The sequence below is a fragment of the Littorina saxatilis genome, linkage group LG6, assembly GCF_037325665.1.
Source record: "Littorina saxatilis isolate snail1 linkage group LG6, US_GU_Lsax_2.0, whole genome shotgun sequence".
Classification (NCBI taxonomy): domain Eukaryota; kingdom Metazoa; phylum Mollusca; class Gastropoda; order Littorinimorpha; family Littorinidae; genus Littorina; species Littorina saxatilis.
The window spans coordinates 25,163,373-25,182,645 of NC_090250.1; the positions used below are offsets into that span (position 1 = coordinate 25,163,373).

Sequence of the window (19,273 nt, forward strand, 5' to 3'; positions counted from 1 at the left end):
TGTATGCTCACAGGTGTGTGTGTGTGTGTGTGTGTTTTGGAGCATTAGTGGTCCCTACTACACGAGTTGGGTTGGTTTAAAATGTAACAAAAATAACAAACAAGGAAGAGAAGCAAATGTGTTCATATAATTTGTCCCATATTCAAAACATTTTCATGAAAAGTTATCTGAAGAAGAATTTAACATTTCTCACTTTAGTAACATCAATAGTAATCGAGTCACTGCGGAATAATAAACCATTGTTCAAACATGACATCTTTTTGTTCTGTAACAACGGAGAGTGAGCAAGCCCTGCGCTGAATTCAAAGAGAAAACCAATCCATACCACAGCCACACCCAGTCTCTTGTTTCAGATAGGACGAAAAGTCACTGTGTAATGATCAACAAAAAAGTGACACTCAATAAATGCTTGGTTAATATATAGGCCTACACGGTAAGTCAAACAATGCTGCGTCGTTGGTGAGCTACAGTGGAACCTGCAATGCGAGGCCGCTCTGATAGAGGACACCTCCCAATAAAAACACAGGCTGGAGAATCTTCCTCCTTCTGGAGTAATTCCTTCTTTTCAACCTCTCTAGGTAGTATGTCTGATATGGAAAATCAGCGCATTAAATTGTTTTTGAAGCTGTAAGCAACATTCCTCGTGTGTTAATCATTTTCCCTTCTTCTCTTACGTCAAGGTGTTGGAACACTGATAACATTTTCTGTGTGTTACATAAGATTTTGACTAACCTTATTTCCTCCTAAGTTTTTGACGATTTTCTATTCACTTGTCTGAAAAAACCTGCAGTCCCTTTTGTCTGTCATCTTGATCTTCACTAAATGATACCTGTCATAACAAGCCACCTGCCCTGTAGCCACACATTCTGCTTGTCCCAAGTGTCCTTTAATCACAGGTAGCACTGTAGTGACTGTCAACATCGTTCTCAGAGAATCACATTTCTATCTTTGCACTTCTGACACTACACAATGCTTCCCCCTAGCTGCTCCACCGGAGGTTCTTTATTCATAATAATAATAATAATAATAATAAATGAGCATTTATATAGCGCAACATCATAACTTTACAATTATGCTCTTTGCGCTTTTATACTGTTACACATGACACAATCTTTCATCAATGCTCCAGTCTATTTTACGCTTCATAACATTTTCATAAAGCAGTTTGCCTTTATAGTGAAGTATTGATGTTCGTTGAAGGAGCATCACTGGTGTCTGTTTAATCGACCGATATTTAAAATGTACAATGCATCATGGGATAAGAGCATTCCTCCACTTGGACACATACCAAACATCTTCACACTGCTTGTTTTCTGAGCAGGGTGGGAACGTTTTTCTGATTTAGTTTCGTAACTGACACAAATGTCAATCTGTGAAATTTCTTTAGCTAAAAAAACTTAAAAAAAAGAATGCTTGCAAGCGAGTTTTGTTGACAATTTTGAAAAAAGTTAAAAAACAAAGGATTACTGTACTCACCGATACAAAGACGACACAAGACGATTACGAATTTTCGCTTCTGGAAGCTTCATCAGGAAAAGAACACAAAAGACAACAAAAAGCAGACGCAACACGGAACGAACAGGGTTTGAAAGAAAATGGAGGGAAAGACAATTTTGAGATAAGTTCATTATAAGCGTTTGTCTGTTTGTCTGCTTCAAAGACCACTGGGTCGACGTAATGTAAATGTAACGTTCTGATTTGTCATGAATTAAATATTCCAATTAACACACCATTCTTGTTTTTTGATTCTTATTATAGGTCCCTGATACACCTAAAAACCCACTCGTGCAAAAAACACGAATGTGCGTTAGAGTTTCAGTCAATGTACGCAGAAAAAGAAGAAGAATTCAATCCACTCATTTCTAAAAAAGTTCTCTTCACTGAAAAGCACGCGCAATTAAAAATTAGGATGCATCACTTTGGTTCTTCTTCGCTCTATGTTTTTGGATCCAGAACGGCGACGATGCAGCAAAATACCGACAACACCCACAATCAGAATGCCAGCAGCGATGGAAACCACAATCGTCAAAACGAGGGGGTCAAAAGGGGATGTTTCTTGCGCCGCAAAGGCTGTTGTGGCACTGACGATGTTGGACGGTGGTGAAATGTTGCTGGTATTGTCATATGCTTGGATAGCAAAATAGAAGGTAGCTGCACCTGAAAAAGAGAGGAAGGAGAATCAGCAATGAGGTACAATAGACCATTTTGGGAAATAACTCTGTCGGGTTTGTATCGGTTGTGAAAGAGTGAATACTCTTGCTTTTTCTCGGACAAAAAAATTCACACGTGCTCCTGTCCATGTGTTTCAGATACACCCGGGCCCTTGCAAATGATTGTGGTATTTACAGTTGCACGCGACCCATGCCATTTATAAGGAATAAAAAATGACAATTGTATTTGTTTGTCTGGAACTTCGGGTCTGTTCTGACATTGCTGACATCGTAAGAGTTAGCCCTGGCCAGAAGCATGCTGCAGTTCCTTATATTGCGCAGACAATCTGTAAGAACTGACCTCCGCTGACATAGACGGTGATGCTTTCCCTGGACCCACTAGCCAGGGGTGAGTGGAGGCTGCCCGCCATTATCTGCTGGTCACTGACGTCGACCACTTGGCTGTGGTTGCTGAACAGAACCTCAAAGTCTCTCGTCATCTTCAGCACGTACCCAGCAGCTGGTTGATACAGGGGAGAACAGAGATGCACTTTTAGCAACAGCTTTGTGAAAACATCATCCACATCAAAAGTTTTAGATCTGAGCACAGTAGAACACCCCATTTTAGACCCCCTCCCCCCACTCCCTTTTAAGACCTTATGTTGTTCTGTGAATGTACCTCCATTTATAGGATTCCTGCCTTTTAAGACTTGATTTTATCAGATGTTTTAAAGTCTGGAAAATGAGATTATGCTGTAGAGATGGGCCTTGTATCTTCTGATGACAATGGCCTTGGCGGCATGTTTAGCCACAATCATCCTTACCTCGAAATAATGTAAACAAATAGATTTTAAACTTCACCAAAAATAATTAACAAAAATCTGTTGTGTGTCTTGTTCGTCCACCTCTTTTTAGGACACGCAAGTCTTGTGTCAGGGGACATTTGAACCCCCCCCCCCCCCCCCCAATTTAGGATTCCCCCTTTTGAGGCCGTGCTTTCTTGTAGACACTTTCTGTTGACAAGTTATGTAAATTAAATCAATTTACCCCCATTTTAAGACATCATCTTTCTTCAAACCCGATTTTTCTCACATATTTTTCTCAGGTTTTAAAAGAGAGGTTTCACTGTGGTTGTTTGCACATACGAGCTGTGAGTGACAGAAGTTACCTGTGCCTTGGTCGAGGTTATCGCCAGGTGCAGTCCACTCCAATTCCACGCTTGTTGCCCCCACTCGTCTCACTTGTAGGTCACTGATGCGAGACGGGGGAATCATGTCCCCCAGGGAAGCTGAAAGAAAAAAGAGAAAACAAGTCGCGTAAGGCGAAATTACTACATTTAGTCAAGCTGTGTAACTCACAGAATGAAACTGAACGCACTGCATTTTTTAACAATGACCGTTGTCCGCCGCTCGTGCAAAACGCAGTGAAACTGACGAGCCTCAGTGTTTAGCGCGGTAGTGGTTTCGCTGTGCTGCATAGCACGCTTTACTGCACCTCTCTTCTTTGAACTTTCTGAGCGTGTTTTTAATCCAAACATATCATATCTACATGTTTTTGGAATCAGGAACCGACAAGGAATAAGATGGACTGGGTGGCCGAGTGGTAACGCACTTGCGCTCGGAAGCGAGATGTTGCGAGTTCGACCCTGGGTCAGGGCGTTAGCAATTTTCTCCCCCCTTTCCTAACCTAGGTGGTGGGTTCAAGTGCTAGTCTTTCGGATGAGACTAAAAACCGAGGTCCCTTCATGTACACTACATTGGGGTGTGCACGTTAAAGATCCCACGATTGACAAAAGGGTCTTTCCTGGCAAAATTGTATAGGCATAGATAAAAATGTCCACCAAAATACCCGTGTGACTTGGAATAATAGGCCGTGAAAAGTAGGATATGCGCCAAAATGGCTGCGATCTGCTGGCCCATGTGAATTTGTGATGTATTGTGTAAAAAAAAAATTCCATCTCACACGGCATAAATAAATCCCTGCGCCTTGAATATGTGCGCGATATAAATTGCATAAAATTTTTTTTTTAAATTAAAAAAATCCCTGCGCTTAAAACTGTACCCACGGAATTCGCGCGATATAAGCCTCATATTGATTGAAAGAACTGTGCCGTTAGACTTCCAAGTTCCTCTTACCATCATAGTTTTGCAGTGTGAACGAGCCAGGTGATGATATACGTTGAAAAGATTCCACGGGGGCTGACTTTCTCTGGTAACCAGAACGTCGTCGTCTGGCTGCTGATGGAGGCACCCCCACCCCCACCACCCCGTCCGCCACCACCGTGCCTGTGACGTCACGCACCAGCACGTGCACATTGTACCGCCCATTGGCTGTGAAGGTGGTGACGTAGGACGAGTAGATTCCGTCATCTTTTTTGACGTCAGAACCTGGGGGAGAAAACGGAAATGGGAAATATAGCAAAAGATGGCAATTGTGCTGGTTGAAAGATACCACATTATTTACTGTGCGAACAACCACGTACAGTACTACAGAACTATGTAGACTTTTACATGGGATAAGAGCATCTTCTCACTTAGCTGATCTCATGCAGATACTGCTCCACAGCCTGGCTAGTCCCTCTGCGCATTGGGATCATCGGAGACTTCAAAGACTGAGGTCGAGCCACAGGCGGAAGGTATCGTTCACTGGACCACCACTATCATAGTAGTCAACGATACCTTCCGCCTAGCTGTGGTCGAGCCTCAAGCGTACCAACCACGGTTATCATCGTACGATGAAGATCGATGCTCTGCCGCTCTAAAATTTCGAAGGGACGCCGAGAGTCTGAATAGTTTCTTCAAATACTTTTGCAGATTGACACTCGTGCCATGAAAATAACAAAAACCAATTCAGCGAAAAATTCGCTTTCTGCGCAAAAAGCAGCCAGGCTGTCGATTTTTGTCATGCGTCCAAGCGGAGACATGTATGTATGCTCTTATTTTACATGACGGGCGGTTCTGTGGGGATTTATAAGGTCGGCTGCTACACGAAAAAGAAGCATCTGCCAGTTTGTAATGTTTCTTGGTTAAAAAAAAAATTTTCGAGAACAAACAGACATTTCCGCAGTGTGTGTTCGTTTTTGTTTTGTTTTTGTTTTGTCTTTGCTTTTGCATACTGTGACAAGACATAAACTTACCATCACCCATTTCATAACCTTCTGTACCTTTGCCTTTTAGTTCTTGTACTTCTAATTAACCAATACATGTGCATGCATTACTACTGATGTAGGGCCTACTGATACATTTTACAAAGGAAAAACTCTACATTTTAAAACTGACAAATCCCACATGGGAGAGAATATGTTATTTAATACACATGATATAACCATGTTTGCATGTGTTTTACCGGCTCCGTTGTCAAGCAGTGACATCACTGATGACGTAGCGTTGTCCGATGACGTCAAAGGAGGGTTCTCCACGGTGGCCACCACGTCAGTATTTATTACAGGAGCATAACCTGTGGGAGATGACCAACACTTCAGACTATGATCTGGTTTGGCAGCAAGTTCCCGTGGAGTTGTGTAACCACACCCCCACCCCCACCTACCACCCGCCAAAATGAAAACAAAAACCAAACTGGAGCACACACACACACACAGACAGACAGACAGACAGACAGACAGACAGACAGACAGACAGACAGACAGACAGACAGACAGACACACACACACACACACACACACACACACACACACACACACACACACACACACACGAACAGACAAAAATACAGTCATCCTTTCTGTTGTGTGGCATAAATCGCAGACTGAATCATTTCAGCTATGTGTGTTATTTGTAAAATTGCAACTTGAATCATCTGACATAGTTTAACTTGAACTGATGCCTATCTTTTCAACAACAACAAAAACCACAAGGTCACATAAGACAGAAAGTACAAGTTTGTTCGACATACAACTCTGCTTACAAACACAGAGTTAAATGTATAAAAAAAACAAGTCGCGTAAGGCCAAAATAGAACATTTAGTCAAGCTGTCGAACTCACAGAATGAAACTGAACGCAATGCAATTTTTCAGCAAGACCGTAAACTCGTAGCATCGTCAGTCCACCGCTCGAGGTAAAGGCAGTGAAATTGACAAGAAGAGCCGGGTAGTAGTTGCGCTGAGCAGGATAGCACGCTTTTCTGTACCTCTCTTCGTTTTAACTTTCTGAGCGTGTTTTTAATCAAAACATATCATATCTATATGTTTTTGGAATCAGGAACCGACAAGGAATAAGATGAAAGTGTTTTTAAATTGATTTGGAAAATGTAATTTTGATCATAATTTATATATTTTTAATTTTCAGAGCTGGTTTTTAATCCAAATATAACATATTTATATGTTTTTGGAGTCAGAAAATGATGAAGAATAAGATGAACGTAAATTTGGATCGTTTTATACATTTTTTTTTTTTTTTACAATTTTCAGATTTTTAATGACCAAAGTCATCAATTAATTTTTAAGCCACCAAGCTGAAATGCAATACCGAAGTCCGGCCTTCGTCAAAGCCGGATATGACGTCATCAAAGGTATTTATCGAAAAAAAGAAAAAACCGTCCGGGGATATCATTCCCAGGAACTCTCATGTCAAATTTCAGTAGTTTGGTCTGAATCGCTCTACACACACACACACGCACACACACGCACAGACAGACAGACAGACAGACAGACAAACACACACACACACACACACACACACACACACACACACACACACACCACACACACACACACACCACGACCCTCGTCTCGATTCCCCCTCTATGTTAAAACATTTAGTCAAAACTTGACTAAATGTAAAAATTCCGTTTTATCAGACAGTGAACATGACAAGTTTGTTCTGCCTAACAATTTGAGCACAAAACATACTCTCTCTCTCTCTCTCTCTCTCTCTCTCTCTCTCTCTCTCTCTCTCTCACCTTTGGAAACGCTGACATACAGCGCCTGTTGCGTAGCGGTAAAGTTAACAGTCTGATGGCGCCATTGTGATCTTACGACGACTGGAGCTTCCTCTCCTTGCGTCATTCGTGCCGTCGCTGTGACGTACATGTTTTGCTCCCGCGTCGCGGGGTTTGTCAGGTTTACCTGATATTCTCCTGTCTTGGAGACAATAAAGACATGATTACAGAAGAAACATAACACTTTACGTAAGTCGATTACAAGAAAAAAACAAGTCGCGTAAGGCGAAAATACAACATTTAGTCAAGCTCAGTCGAACTCACAGAATGAAACTGAACGCATTGCATTTTTTTGCGCAAGACCGTACAATTGTAGCATCGTCTGTCCACCGCTCGTGGCAAAGGCAGTGAAATTAACAATCCAGAAAAGCGCGGTAGCGGTTGCGCTGAGGAGGATAGCACGGTTTTCTATATCTCTATTCTTTTTAACTTTCTGAACGTGTTTTTAATCCAAACATATCATATCTATATGTTTTTGGAATCGGGAACGGACAAGGAATAAGATGAAATTGTTTTTAAATCGATTTTGGAAATCTAATTTTAATCATAATTTTTATATTTTTAATTTTCAGAGCTTGTTTTTAATCTGAATATAACATATTTATATGTTTTTGGAATCAGAAAATGATCAAGAATAAGATAAACGTAATTTTGGATCGTTTTACAACAAATAATTTTAATTACAATTTTCAGATTTTTAATGTCCAAAGTCATTGATTAATTTTTGAGCCTCCAAACTGAAATGCAATACCAAAGTCCGGCCTTCGTCGAACATTGCTTGGCCAAAATGTCAATCAATTTGATTAAAAAATGAGGGTGTGACAGTGCCGCCTCAGCTTTTACAAAATGCCGGATATGACGTCATCAGAGACATTTATCAAAAAAATGAAAATAATGTTTGGGGATATCATACCCAGGAACTCTCATGTCAAATTTCATAAAGATCGGTCCAGTAGTTTAGTCTGAATCGCTCTACACACACACACACACACACACACACACACACACGCACAGACAGACACAAACACACACACACACACATACACCACGACCCTCGTCTCGATTCCCCCTCTATGTTAAAACATTTAGTCAAAACTTGACTAAATGTAAAAAGAACAAGTCGCGTAAGGTGAAATTACTACATTTAGTCAAGCTGTGGAACTCACAGAATGAAACTGAACGCACTGCATTTTTTCACAATGACCGTAGTCCCCCGCTTGTGCAAAACGGAGTGAAACTGACGAGCCTGTTCAGCGCGGTAGTGGTTTCGCTGTGCTGCATAGCACGCTTTTCTGTACCTCTCTTCGTTTTAACTTTCTGAGCGTGTTTTTAATCAAAACATATCATATCTATATGTTTTTGGAATCAGGAACCGACAAGGAATAAGATGAAATTGTTTTTAAATCGATTTCGGAAATTTAATTTTGATCATAATTTTTATATTTTTAATTTTCAGAGCTTGTTTTTAATCCAAATATAACATATTTATATGTTTTTGGAATTAGGAAATAATGTAGAATAAGATGAATGTAAATTTGGTTCGTTTTATATAAAAACAAATAATTATTAAAATGTTTAGATTTTTAATGACCAAAGTCAGTAATTCATTTTTAAGCCACCAAGCTGAAATGCAATACCGAAGTCCGGCCTTTGTCGAAGATTGCTTTACAAAAATGTCAATCAATTTGATTGAAAAATGAGGGTGTGACAGTGCCGCCTCAACTTTTACAAAAAGCCGGATATGACGTCATCAAAGGTATTTATTGAAAAAAAAGAAAAAAACGTCCGGGGATATCATTCCCAGGAACTCTCATGTCAAGTTTCATAAAGATCGGTCCAGTAGTTTGGTCTGAATCGCTCTACACACACACACGCACAGACAGACACACACACATACACCTCGACCCTCGTCTCGATTCTCCTCTATGTTAAAACATTTAGTCAAAACTTGACTAAATGTAACCAGATGTGCAAGATCACACGATTTTATTCAGCCCTTTGTGGTGAAACACAAGGAACATGGCCAGAATATAGCTGTTGGAATATGGCCAGAATATAGCTGTTGGAATATGGCCAACATATTGCTTTTGTTCAAGCCCGCTGAAAAAGGGTGATCAGAGATCAAACATCTAAACAACGAAGTGACTGTGGTAAGATGAACAAAGGCTGGTCTTTCCTCTAGTAGAGTGGGCACCAAAAAACTGCCATCTCTGACCATTCAGTAGAATAACCTACAATTTGTGGATAAACGTTCATTTTTTCCACAGCTGAAAACCTACCAGCGACATGACAAGAAAGTGACAGGTTGGTGTCTTGCTGTACTCTCTTTATCCAACTTACTTGCTCACTGTGGAAAATAATTTTTTGTAAAAGATGAAAAAATATCCACTGGTTGAGAGTTTATTTACTTCATTGTTTATTTCATGTAAGAACTAAGCTATGTAAACAAACTTGTACAGAGAAAAGTAGAAGTATCTTTATAATAAAAAGACCAAACAATACTGTAATGTAAAGATCTCAGTTTCTGTTCTGTCGTCTGTCTTCTTCTTTGTTCTGTGTTTTGTGCCTGAGGAAAACTCTAGAATGGTCGAAAGTTTGTTACATTTGTCAAACATGTGAGTAAAGTATTTTGGGGTATTTTTATTTTTCGCTCTCTCACGCGCAGTCACCATTGTTCTGCTATCTTTGTTATGTAACCAGTATTAGTATTAATACTTGTAGTAGTAGTAGAATTTCTCTCTAAGTTATAAAAGTGTGTAAACCCTACTTAGGTTTGAAATGAAGAGTAATTGTTGTGCCCCCGCTTTTAGTTTGAACCTGTCGATATATGTACATGTATTTATGGGATGTATTTATGTGTTTCTAGCTGCTGAAGTGGAAGCTGGGTCCGCCATGCTGACGCTGCTTCTGCTGCAGTGTCAATGCCCGTCGGCGCCAAAAAGGAGTATGCGGGACAGCGTCGTCTGAATGTTGGGCTGAGGAAGCACGAGATGGCAATGTGTATGGAGGGGGAGAACATTGAACATTACACTACATCAGGATGACCAGGGACAACAGTGATCAGGATGTTGTGTGTGTTCAGTGACTGGAAGAAAGGAAATTTTTTCTTCATAAATCACATCAGTGTCTTTTGGTGACTGTATTTCGTACAGGAGTCGTTCTACAAAGCTGTGTACCAGGAGAGGGTCATGACTTTAGAGTTAGATTTAGGAATGTTTCTCTTGCTTCTCGAATGATATAATTATAAGGATATCAACACAGTGCAAATTGACCAAAGAGATAATGATAATAAAATCAAGAAGATTGTTATGTTGGTTAGTGTTTTGTATAAAAGCAAACACAGAAAATGACGTCAAAAATTGCGTTTTTTTTGTAACATGCTTAGCCTACATCTTGTTTTTAAGTATCCGTGTGGCTGCTAATGAAATGCAACCATGAACCCTCCCCCCCCCCCCTGATATACATCTTCGTTGTGTTTTGTGCTAATGTTACATATATGCACTTAGCTGTTTTCCCCTACTCATGTTTACAGTGTGCATTTGGAATGTTAAATAACGATTTCCTACATAACATTTGGTTTACAATTTGGGTTGTTTAATAATTTCTACGTAACATTTGGTTTATAAAACCAACCGTGAACTACGTGAACACGAATATATGCGACTCGGTATTTTATCAGGCACTACTGATGTGTAGTGAATGCGTAAGAATGTGCGCCTTGTCGATTCGATTTGAATGTGATTTTGCCTTTCGCGGGTCGCCACTAAGCTTCGTTTATATTTTTTCTTGTTACGCTGGATTGTTAAAAATTACATTTGTCACTTAGCAGCGCATGAAACTTGGTGTTTCTTTTGCATGTAATGTTCTTCAACATCGCTGAAAAGTTTTTCCATGAAAACAATTCTGTCAACTTTTTGAACGCAGCAGGCGTGGAGCGTTTTATGAGTCGTTACCAATGAGGGACGAATGTTACGTAGGCAACCTTTCGCGACTCTTCGCTCTAAAAGTGAATATTTTTCCAAACGTTCGACATTTTATTGTTTTATTTTGTGATATACGTGCTCAGTGTCTCTTTTTCAAGTCTTGGGCTATTCTTTGTAGCCTAGTCCTTTTCCAGTTGTAAGAGTTAAGAAAAAAAAACTGTTGAGTTTTCATCAAGATTTGAACACACTCGATCGACTAGTTTTTTTCTTTCGGAAAACGATTAATCGAAGAAAATCAGAATGGGAAGCAAATAAAGCTTGTTACTATTATACTATGGCTTTTTGTTATCTGTCTCGTGTGTTTGGACAACATGTAAGGTAAAACATGTGTGATGTTACACACCTTTCCGACCACCCCTCGTACCCCAAAAAAGCATAAACGTATCTTTTGTTTAGCATGGCACCGTGGCATATGTCTATATCTGTCACATAAACCATAAAAACAAGCTATTCATACACTTTCAATTTTCACGATGTATGTCACACTTTTGGTACACAGCTTTATGGAATGACCCACAGGTATACATCATATTTGAAGCAGCAGGACACGTTACAGTAGGATGGGATTACTGATGTGCTGTGGGTGAACTGTTAGGTCCATACCAATCACTCTCCAGTAGTATCTAGCCTAATGGAGACACAAATCTGAAATAAGAAACTGTTCTTTACTTCTTTGCCTGTTTTCTCTGTTATGCGTTTTGTATTGTTGTGACACACTCAAAACCCTAAGGGTTTGCAAGGAATAAAGCTAGAGCCTTGAAAGTCTGCAGTGTGTTTTTTAACATAATTCCCCTCATATTTACGTTTGGATGTGCAATTATGACTAATACTTTTTGTTTTCTGTCAATCTAAAAAAAAAACAATGAAAAAAAAAGTTGTTTTTTTTTTAAAATACTTTGGTACAAGATAACAACGAGTCAAAACGTAAATATATAGATATATAGTTTACTAACAAAATGCAAAAAACAGACCGTTTTTGAGTTATAAGATTTTTTGTTTTTTGTTCTGTGGCCATCTTGAATCGTTTCCATGGTTACCAAGACCGTTAAACGTGTAACAAGACATGTTTTCTGTATTTCAGCCCAGGCACATTCAAACCCCCTTAAGTAATTCAACACAGTTCATAACGATTTTGATCTAAAATTTGCTAGCCTGTCTGGCCTTAACCGACCAACAACCAGCTAGCCAGCTGAACAGACAAACCAACAAAGAAAGAAACAAACAGAGAAACAAACAAACAACAAACCAACCAAACATACAAGCACACATTGTTTACCTCCACCATTTGCCCAAGTGAAATGTAGATAGTTTTAAACGACGTCTCGACCTCGTATTCAGGGGATACTGACGTAATAAGACGTCCAGAAGGTGACGTCATTGTGATGACAGGGGCTGAGTCGTCAGTGTAGGCAATAGCAACGGTAACGTCATCGCTGGCCGTGGGATCGATGACGAAAGCAGTAGCACCTCGTTCACCGGCACCCAGTACGGCCGTCTCGCTAGCAAGCTGCTGCTGCTGTTGTTTCCAAGCTGTAACGGGTTAGAGAAACGTGGGGAAAATTGTGCTCTTTTCTTAAAAACATAACCAACGCAAAATCGAGTGATGATATTTTTTCATAGATATGATATAACTAAGTGTTTTCACCGGCTCATTGTTATATACTTAAATCCTTCTTCATTTGCATTAAAGGTACGTAGGTATATCGTGTCTGAGGAAAATGGTCCGTGCCTCATACACAGAGCACAAGACCAACGAATGTCACTGTGTGTGTGTGTGTGTGTGTGTGTGTGTGGTGTGTGTGTGTGTGTGTGTGTGTGGGTGTACTTGTTGTGTGTGTGTGTGTGGGTGTGTTTGTGTGTGGCAAAATAAAAGTATCTAAGCTTGTTTTGTGGAAGAGAACAGCTAATTCCCTCTGTAGCACCGTGAACATGTCAGAACTTTCTCCGTTAGGAATCCGCCGACCGATAAGTTGAGGAGACAATCCTTTTGTTCCCTCATGAATTCACCAGAAACCAGGCTGGTACCTTCGAGGTATTGATCATACGGCAATCCTCATGTCTCCGCTTCTTCAGTTCCTAGCCGTGGTAGGCTGTGTTAGCATAGCAGCAGTGTGGTTCGTGAAGGTGGTGAGCCTACATGCATTCTGAATGGCAGCAAAGACAGGATCCGTGTGCGAAGCTCTTTACAGAACTAGACACGGTGACGGGATGGAGCTAGACTGATCGAGTATAATCGGCCATATCAATCACTAACCTACCTCCCAACCCCCTCCACGGCCACACACAGACGCACGCAAGCACGCAGCACGAACGCACGCAGTACGCACGGATGCACAGACAGACACACACACACACACACACGTACTGTACTCTGGATAAAACGCAAACGAGCCACCAGCTATGGCATTCCGTTTGTCAAATAATTATTTGGATACTTTTTCATGGTTTTTTTTACCAGTTTTAGCTAAATAATCATTGTTTAGAAGCTCATGTGCTAAATAAGTAATTGTTTATAAACAATGTAAAAAAATTCTAAATAATTTTTTGTTTACGTAAACCATTCATTGTTTACCTAAACAATTCATTGTTTACGTAAATAATTCATTGTTTACGTAAATAATTCATTGTTTACGTAAATAATGTATTGTTTACACAAATAATCACTTATTTCACAAAATAATATTTTTTGGGTGGATAAAGTGAGCAGTTGCTAAATAAATCATTGTTTACCTATATAATGCATTATTTAGCAGATTCGCTAAATAATGAAAACTGCTTTCCCTAAACAATTCATTGTTTAGGGAAAGCAGTTTTCATTATTTAGGGGAATCAAGAATTGACTTCTGAGCTTCATTTTTTTTCTTTGTGTATATACTATAATTCAATACAAGGTATCTCCAAACATTATTTATCAGAAAATGTTCGTAAATTTGTTTATTTTACAAGCTGAAATTGCCGTACGAAAAGAACTGAATGCGAAAACAAACAAAAGGTCAAGGTCATGACCGGGAGTGTTTAGTGTTTGCATTCTCTCCCTTGAAGTTGTTGAAAAAAAGTTTTCCGTCCTAAGTTTTCTGTTCTGTCTCAACAAAAACTTTCTCTTTCCATTTCTCTTACTGCATGATTAAACTTTTTTTTATCTGTAAGTTACACAACACAACACAACTTGGTATATACGAAACTGGGTAATGTGTTGAAACTCCAACAACCAGTATCCACTGCCAGTATCAAAACCCACTGCCAGTATCAAAAGTTTCTGCTTCAGCAACCGCAGCAGGACCAGGTCCGCCAGACAGAATGCCGCATATGGCATCAGCAGCAGCGCGTGAAAAAACTTCCAAAATGTCTCTGGTTTCAATATTATCGTTCCTTCCTGCTCCCTCGGCCATTTTGAATTCCTTCGTGACGCGAAAATTCTCCGTAGTTTCGAATATGTTTTTACTTTTCTCTTTGAAATGAAACGATTAAAGGAAGAGAAATGGAAAGACAGGCATGTTGTTGGGACATAAACAGAACAGAGAACATAAGGGGAAAAAACTGTGTTTCAACAACTTCAAGCAAGAAAATGCAAACACTAAACACTCCCGGCAGGGAAAAACCTTAATTGACCTTGACCTTTGACTGTGTTTGAGATCAGTTATTTTCGTAAAGCAATTTTGGCTTGTAAAATAAACAAAATAATATCTAAACAACAGCTATTTTCAGATAAGAGTGTGTGGAGAGACCTTGTATTCAATTATAGTAATCACTGAAAGACATAAAACTTAGTTCAGAAGCGAATCCCAGAAACCCCTAAATAATGGAAAATGTGTTGGCTAAACAATTCATTGTTTACGTAAATAATTCATTGTTTACGTAAATAATGATTTATTTAGCAACATTGCTGATTGTTTACAACAATGTAAAATACGTCTAAATAATATATTGTTTACGTAAACAATATATTATTTAGACTTATATTACATTGTTTATAAACAATCAGCAATGTTGCTAAATAAATCATTATTTACGTAAACAATGAATTATTTACGTAAACAATGAATTGTTTAGGTAAATAATGAATGGTTTACGTAAACAAAAAATTATTTAGAATTGTTTTACATTGTTTATAAACAATTACTTATTTAGCACATGAGCTTCTAAATAATGATTATTTAGCTAAAACTGGTGAAAAAAACATGAAAAAGTATCCAAATAATTATTTGACAAATGGAATGCCATAAACCAGCGGGGGTGTTACCGAAACGATTTGACAAATAAGCAACTCACGCACTCCGGCGTCCGCCATGGCGAGAAAGGCTTCGTTGAGGGTGTTGGAGGGGTTGGTGTCCGAGTAGTAGAAGCTGAGACCCCCCGTCTCCTGGGCAACCAGTTCCAGACTCTTGTCCGCCTCCCCGCTGACCGCAATGGTGTGGACCCGGACATTGTTCTGCCGTACCTGCACGTGCAATACGCTGTGCTTGTGTTCCACTGGCTCAGAGCATTCAAAGCGCTATTCACATGGCCGATTTTCACCGATTTCTTGCAGACTTTTGAACGATTTTGTCAGTACAAATCGGTGGAAAGTTATATCCCTGTGTACATTTTACGTGACTCGCATCCATGCACCAATGCATCTATCTATCTATCTATCTATCTATCTATCTATCTATCTATCTATCTATCTATCTATCTATCTATCTATCTATCTATCTATCTACCGGCACGTGATCGGGAGGTCGTGGCCCGGGGTTCGAACCCCGGCCGGGTCATACCTAAGACTTTAAAATTGGCAATCTAGTGGCTGCTCCGCCTGGCGTCTGGCATTATGGGGTTAGTGCTAGGATATGACTGGTTGGTCCGGTGTCAGAATAATGTGACTGGGTGAGACATGAAGCCTGTGCTGCGACTTTCTGTCTTGTGTGTGGCGCACGTTAGTGTCAAAGCAGCACCGCCCTGCTATGGCCCTTCGTGGTCGGCTGGGCGTTAAGCAAACAAACAAAACAAATCTATCTATCTATGTCTTTTAATTGTACACGTGGATACTACAACGATCGTTACCTGTGATACAACGTCCTTAACCCAAGGTGGGTGTGTCTGGATTCCGTCTGACAGCAGAATGATGGTGCCTCCCCCTCCAGAAGTCCCCCCTCCTCCCCACTCCAGCACGTCCAAGCCTTTCAGCAGACCTGCGACCCAACAACGACCACTTCATTACATTTAGTCAAGTTTTGACTAAAATGTTTTAACGTAGAGGGGGGAATCGAGACGAGGGTCGTGGTGGTGTATGTGTGTGTGTGTGTGTGTGTGTGTGTGTGTGTGTGTGTGTGTAGAGCGATTCAGAGAAAACTACTGGACCGATCTTTATGAAATTTTACATGAGAGTTCCTGGGTATGATATCCCCAGACTTTTTTTCATTTTTTTGATAAATGTCTTTGATGACGTCATATCCGGCTTTTCGTGAAAGTTGAGGCGGCACTGTCACGCTCTTATTTTTCAACCAAATTGGTTGAAATTTTGGTCAAGTAATCTTCGACGAAGCCCGGACTTTGGTATTGCATTTCAGCTTGGAGGCTTAAAATTTAATGAATGAGTTTGCTCATTAAAGTTGTCATTAAAATCGATTTTTCGCAAACAGATTTAAACAAATCACCTTTCAGGTCTATATGTCTTCTCTGCTGTTTCGACTTAAACCTCCATTCCACACATCCGTTCTAGGTCCCTTTCCCGTTTCGACCAAGGAACGGCGCGAGAATGGGAGGGATCGGGGGGGGGGGGGGGGGGGCCTTAATGGAACGCCAATGGACGTTAACGGAACTCCTTGAACGGTTGAGACGGGTGAGTTCGGGCTGCATGTTCAAAATTTTAGCCATTCCCCGCCCGTTCCAAATGAACGGTAATGGAACCTTAAACATATCGGTAACGGAACTCATGGATCGTTAATGGAACTTAACGCTATGCTATTCATGTAACCCTAGGGGTTTTTACATTTAGTCAAGTTTTGACTAAATGTTTTAACGTAGAGGGGGGAATCGAGACGAGGGTCGTGGTGTATGTGTGTGTGTCTGTGTGTGTGTGTAGAGCGATTCAGAGAAAACTACTGGACCGATCTTCATGAAACTTGACATGAGAGATCCTGAGTATGGTATCTTCAGACGATTTTTTCATTTTTTTTATAAATGTCTTTGATGACGTCATATCCGGCTTTTCGTGAAAGTTGAGGCGGCACTGTCACGCTCTTACTTTAATTGGTTGAAATTTTGGTCAAGTAATCTTCGACGAAGGCCGGACTTTGGTATTGCATTTCAGCTTGGAGGCTTAAAATTTAATTAATGAGTTTGCTCATTAAAGTTGTCATTAAAATCGATTTTTCGCAAACAGATTTAAAATTGATTGCATCGTATTCTTCATCACATTCTGAATCTAAAAATATATACATATGTCATGTTTACTCTTAAAATGTGATCACAATTAACGAAAATAGATTAATTAGTCTTACGATTAAAATTTAAGAAATCGATCCAAAAATGATTTCATCTTATTCTTTATCATTTCTTGATTCCAAAAACATAGAGATATGATAGGTTGTATTCAAAACAAGCTCAGAAAGTTAACAAGAATACAGAAAAGCGCGCTTTCCTGCTTAGCACAATACGCCACCGCGCTAATCTGGCGTGTCAATATCACTACGTTTTGCACGTGGAAGGTGAGCGATTTCCTTCACGCGGAGATTGACGAAGCTGTACTGTCTTGGTGAAAAAATACAGTGCGTTCAGTTTCATTCCGTGTGTTCGACAGCTTGACTAAATGTAGTAATTTCGCCTTACGCGACTTGTTTGAAATAAATATTGACTTGACTTGACTTGACTTGCTAACGCAACACTAACGCATCGGAAGTGAGCGGCTACCACAGCACTAGCGCTCCCATACACTTAATTCGTTGTTTGTGCAGCGTCTGATCGTAGTGGCAGCCGTCCTGAGGACAGCTGGGAACGGAAGCTAGAACGGATGTGTGGAATGGGGGTATTACGTACAGTTCACCCTCCCGTCCCGATTTGAAACTCTTGAGTAAGCCATCCCCAGCCGACTGAAGATTGCCAACGGCGACGAAGGTCCATGTAGCTCTGGGTCCCATTTTGAACACGGCAAAGGTAAGTTAGGTTTGTTAACTTTAAAGCGACAAATATAAAACCCTGAAACCTTGACAGGGCTACATAACTGACGCATCACCAGTCATGTCGACAGAAGAACAAGAAGATAGAAGAAGACCCTCTGTACATTCTCACCGTCACCAATGCCAGTTCCTCCGACGGCCACTTTGGGCACGTGCTGCAGAAGCTGTCGCCGCGTGACGTTGTTGATCTGGGTCAGGTTGACCTGGATGGACGCCGTTTCCTGGAACCAGACGATGCCCACCGCCTCCCCCTGTCTGGCCACCGTCAGCAGGTAGTTGGAGGCAGCCTGTACAACAGTGTGCACAGTGTACAGGAAGGCGGAATCTACTGTATGAGAGGGATGGCTTCCAGAAAGAGGCAGTGGTACAATCACTAGCAAGGGTGTGTCGGAAGCACGTGGACAGGAGCACGTCAGTGTGAAGTTATTTGTCAGGTGAAAAGCAAGGGTATTCACTCTTTCATAATCCAAACAAATCCGTCGGAGTTATTTCCGAAAATCGTCTATTAAAGCATGCACCCAACCTCAGTGCCCGATACAGGAAACGTTCTTGTCCAAAACCTACCTGACCCAGACGTACGATACGGTCGTTGTCCCTCATGCTGCCGGACATGTCCAATACCAGCACCGTGCGCTGAGATCGCCGCTTGACCAGCGTGAAGTGAGTGGCCGGAGGGGTGGTCAGATTGGACGCGGGGTTCTGACCATCACGGAAATCACCGTGGTTTCTCAGCACCTGCGTGTAATGCAATATTAAAAAGATAACTATTTGAGTCCTGTGACTAATTTGACTCACCAGGAATGATTTTTGGTGACCGCTGAATATTAGTGGTCAGGGCGGGGCTTTTTTGTTGTTGATCGCATCAAAGATGGCAAAGGCAAATTAAAACTTTGAATTCAAAATAACAATTGAAATAATAAATTAATATTAAAATCGACTGAAATCAGGTCAGCAGACGTATGTACAGGTCCATGCATAGCTTGATACTTAAATCTCTTCTGACAAAAATGACGTTCATTTCTTCTTCAG

At 40.5% G+C, this 19,273-nt stretch overlaps 1 protein-coding gene across 1 annotated transcript in view; it reads right to left on the bottom strand.

Moving 5' to 3' along the window:
* Positions 1-119: 119 nt before the first annotated feature.
* Positions 120-19,273, bottom strand: part of LOC138968818 (calcium-activated chloride channel regulator 3A-1-like) — a 24,782-nt gene continuing 5,628 nt past the window's right edge. The window contains exons 7-17 of the mRNA XM_070341469.1: positions 18,809-18,979; positions 18,357-18,531; positions 16,131-16,258; positions 15,360-15,528; positions 12,367-12,620; positions 7,069-7,249; positions 5,496-5,606; positions 4,286-4,537; positions 3,319-3,438; positions 2,512-2,670; positions 120-2,157 (exon numbers count right to left, since the gene is read on the bottom strand). Coding sequence (XP_070197570.1) covers positions 1,898-2,157; positions 2,512-2,670; positions 3,319-3,438; positions 4,286-4,537; positions 5,496-5,606; positions 7,069-7,249; positions 12,367-12,620; positions 15,360-15,528; positions 16,131-16,258; positions 18,357-18,531; positions 18,809-18,979 — 1,980 coding nt within the window. The 3' untranslated portion in view covers positions 120-1,897. The remainder of the gene's footprint in view (positions 2,158-2,511; positions 2,671-3,318; positions 3,439-4,285; positions 4,538-5,495; positions 5,607-7,068; positions 7,250-12,366; positions 12,621-15,359; positions 15,529-16,130; positions 16,259-18,356; positions 18,532-18,808; positions 18,980-19,273) is intronic.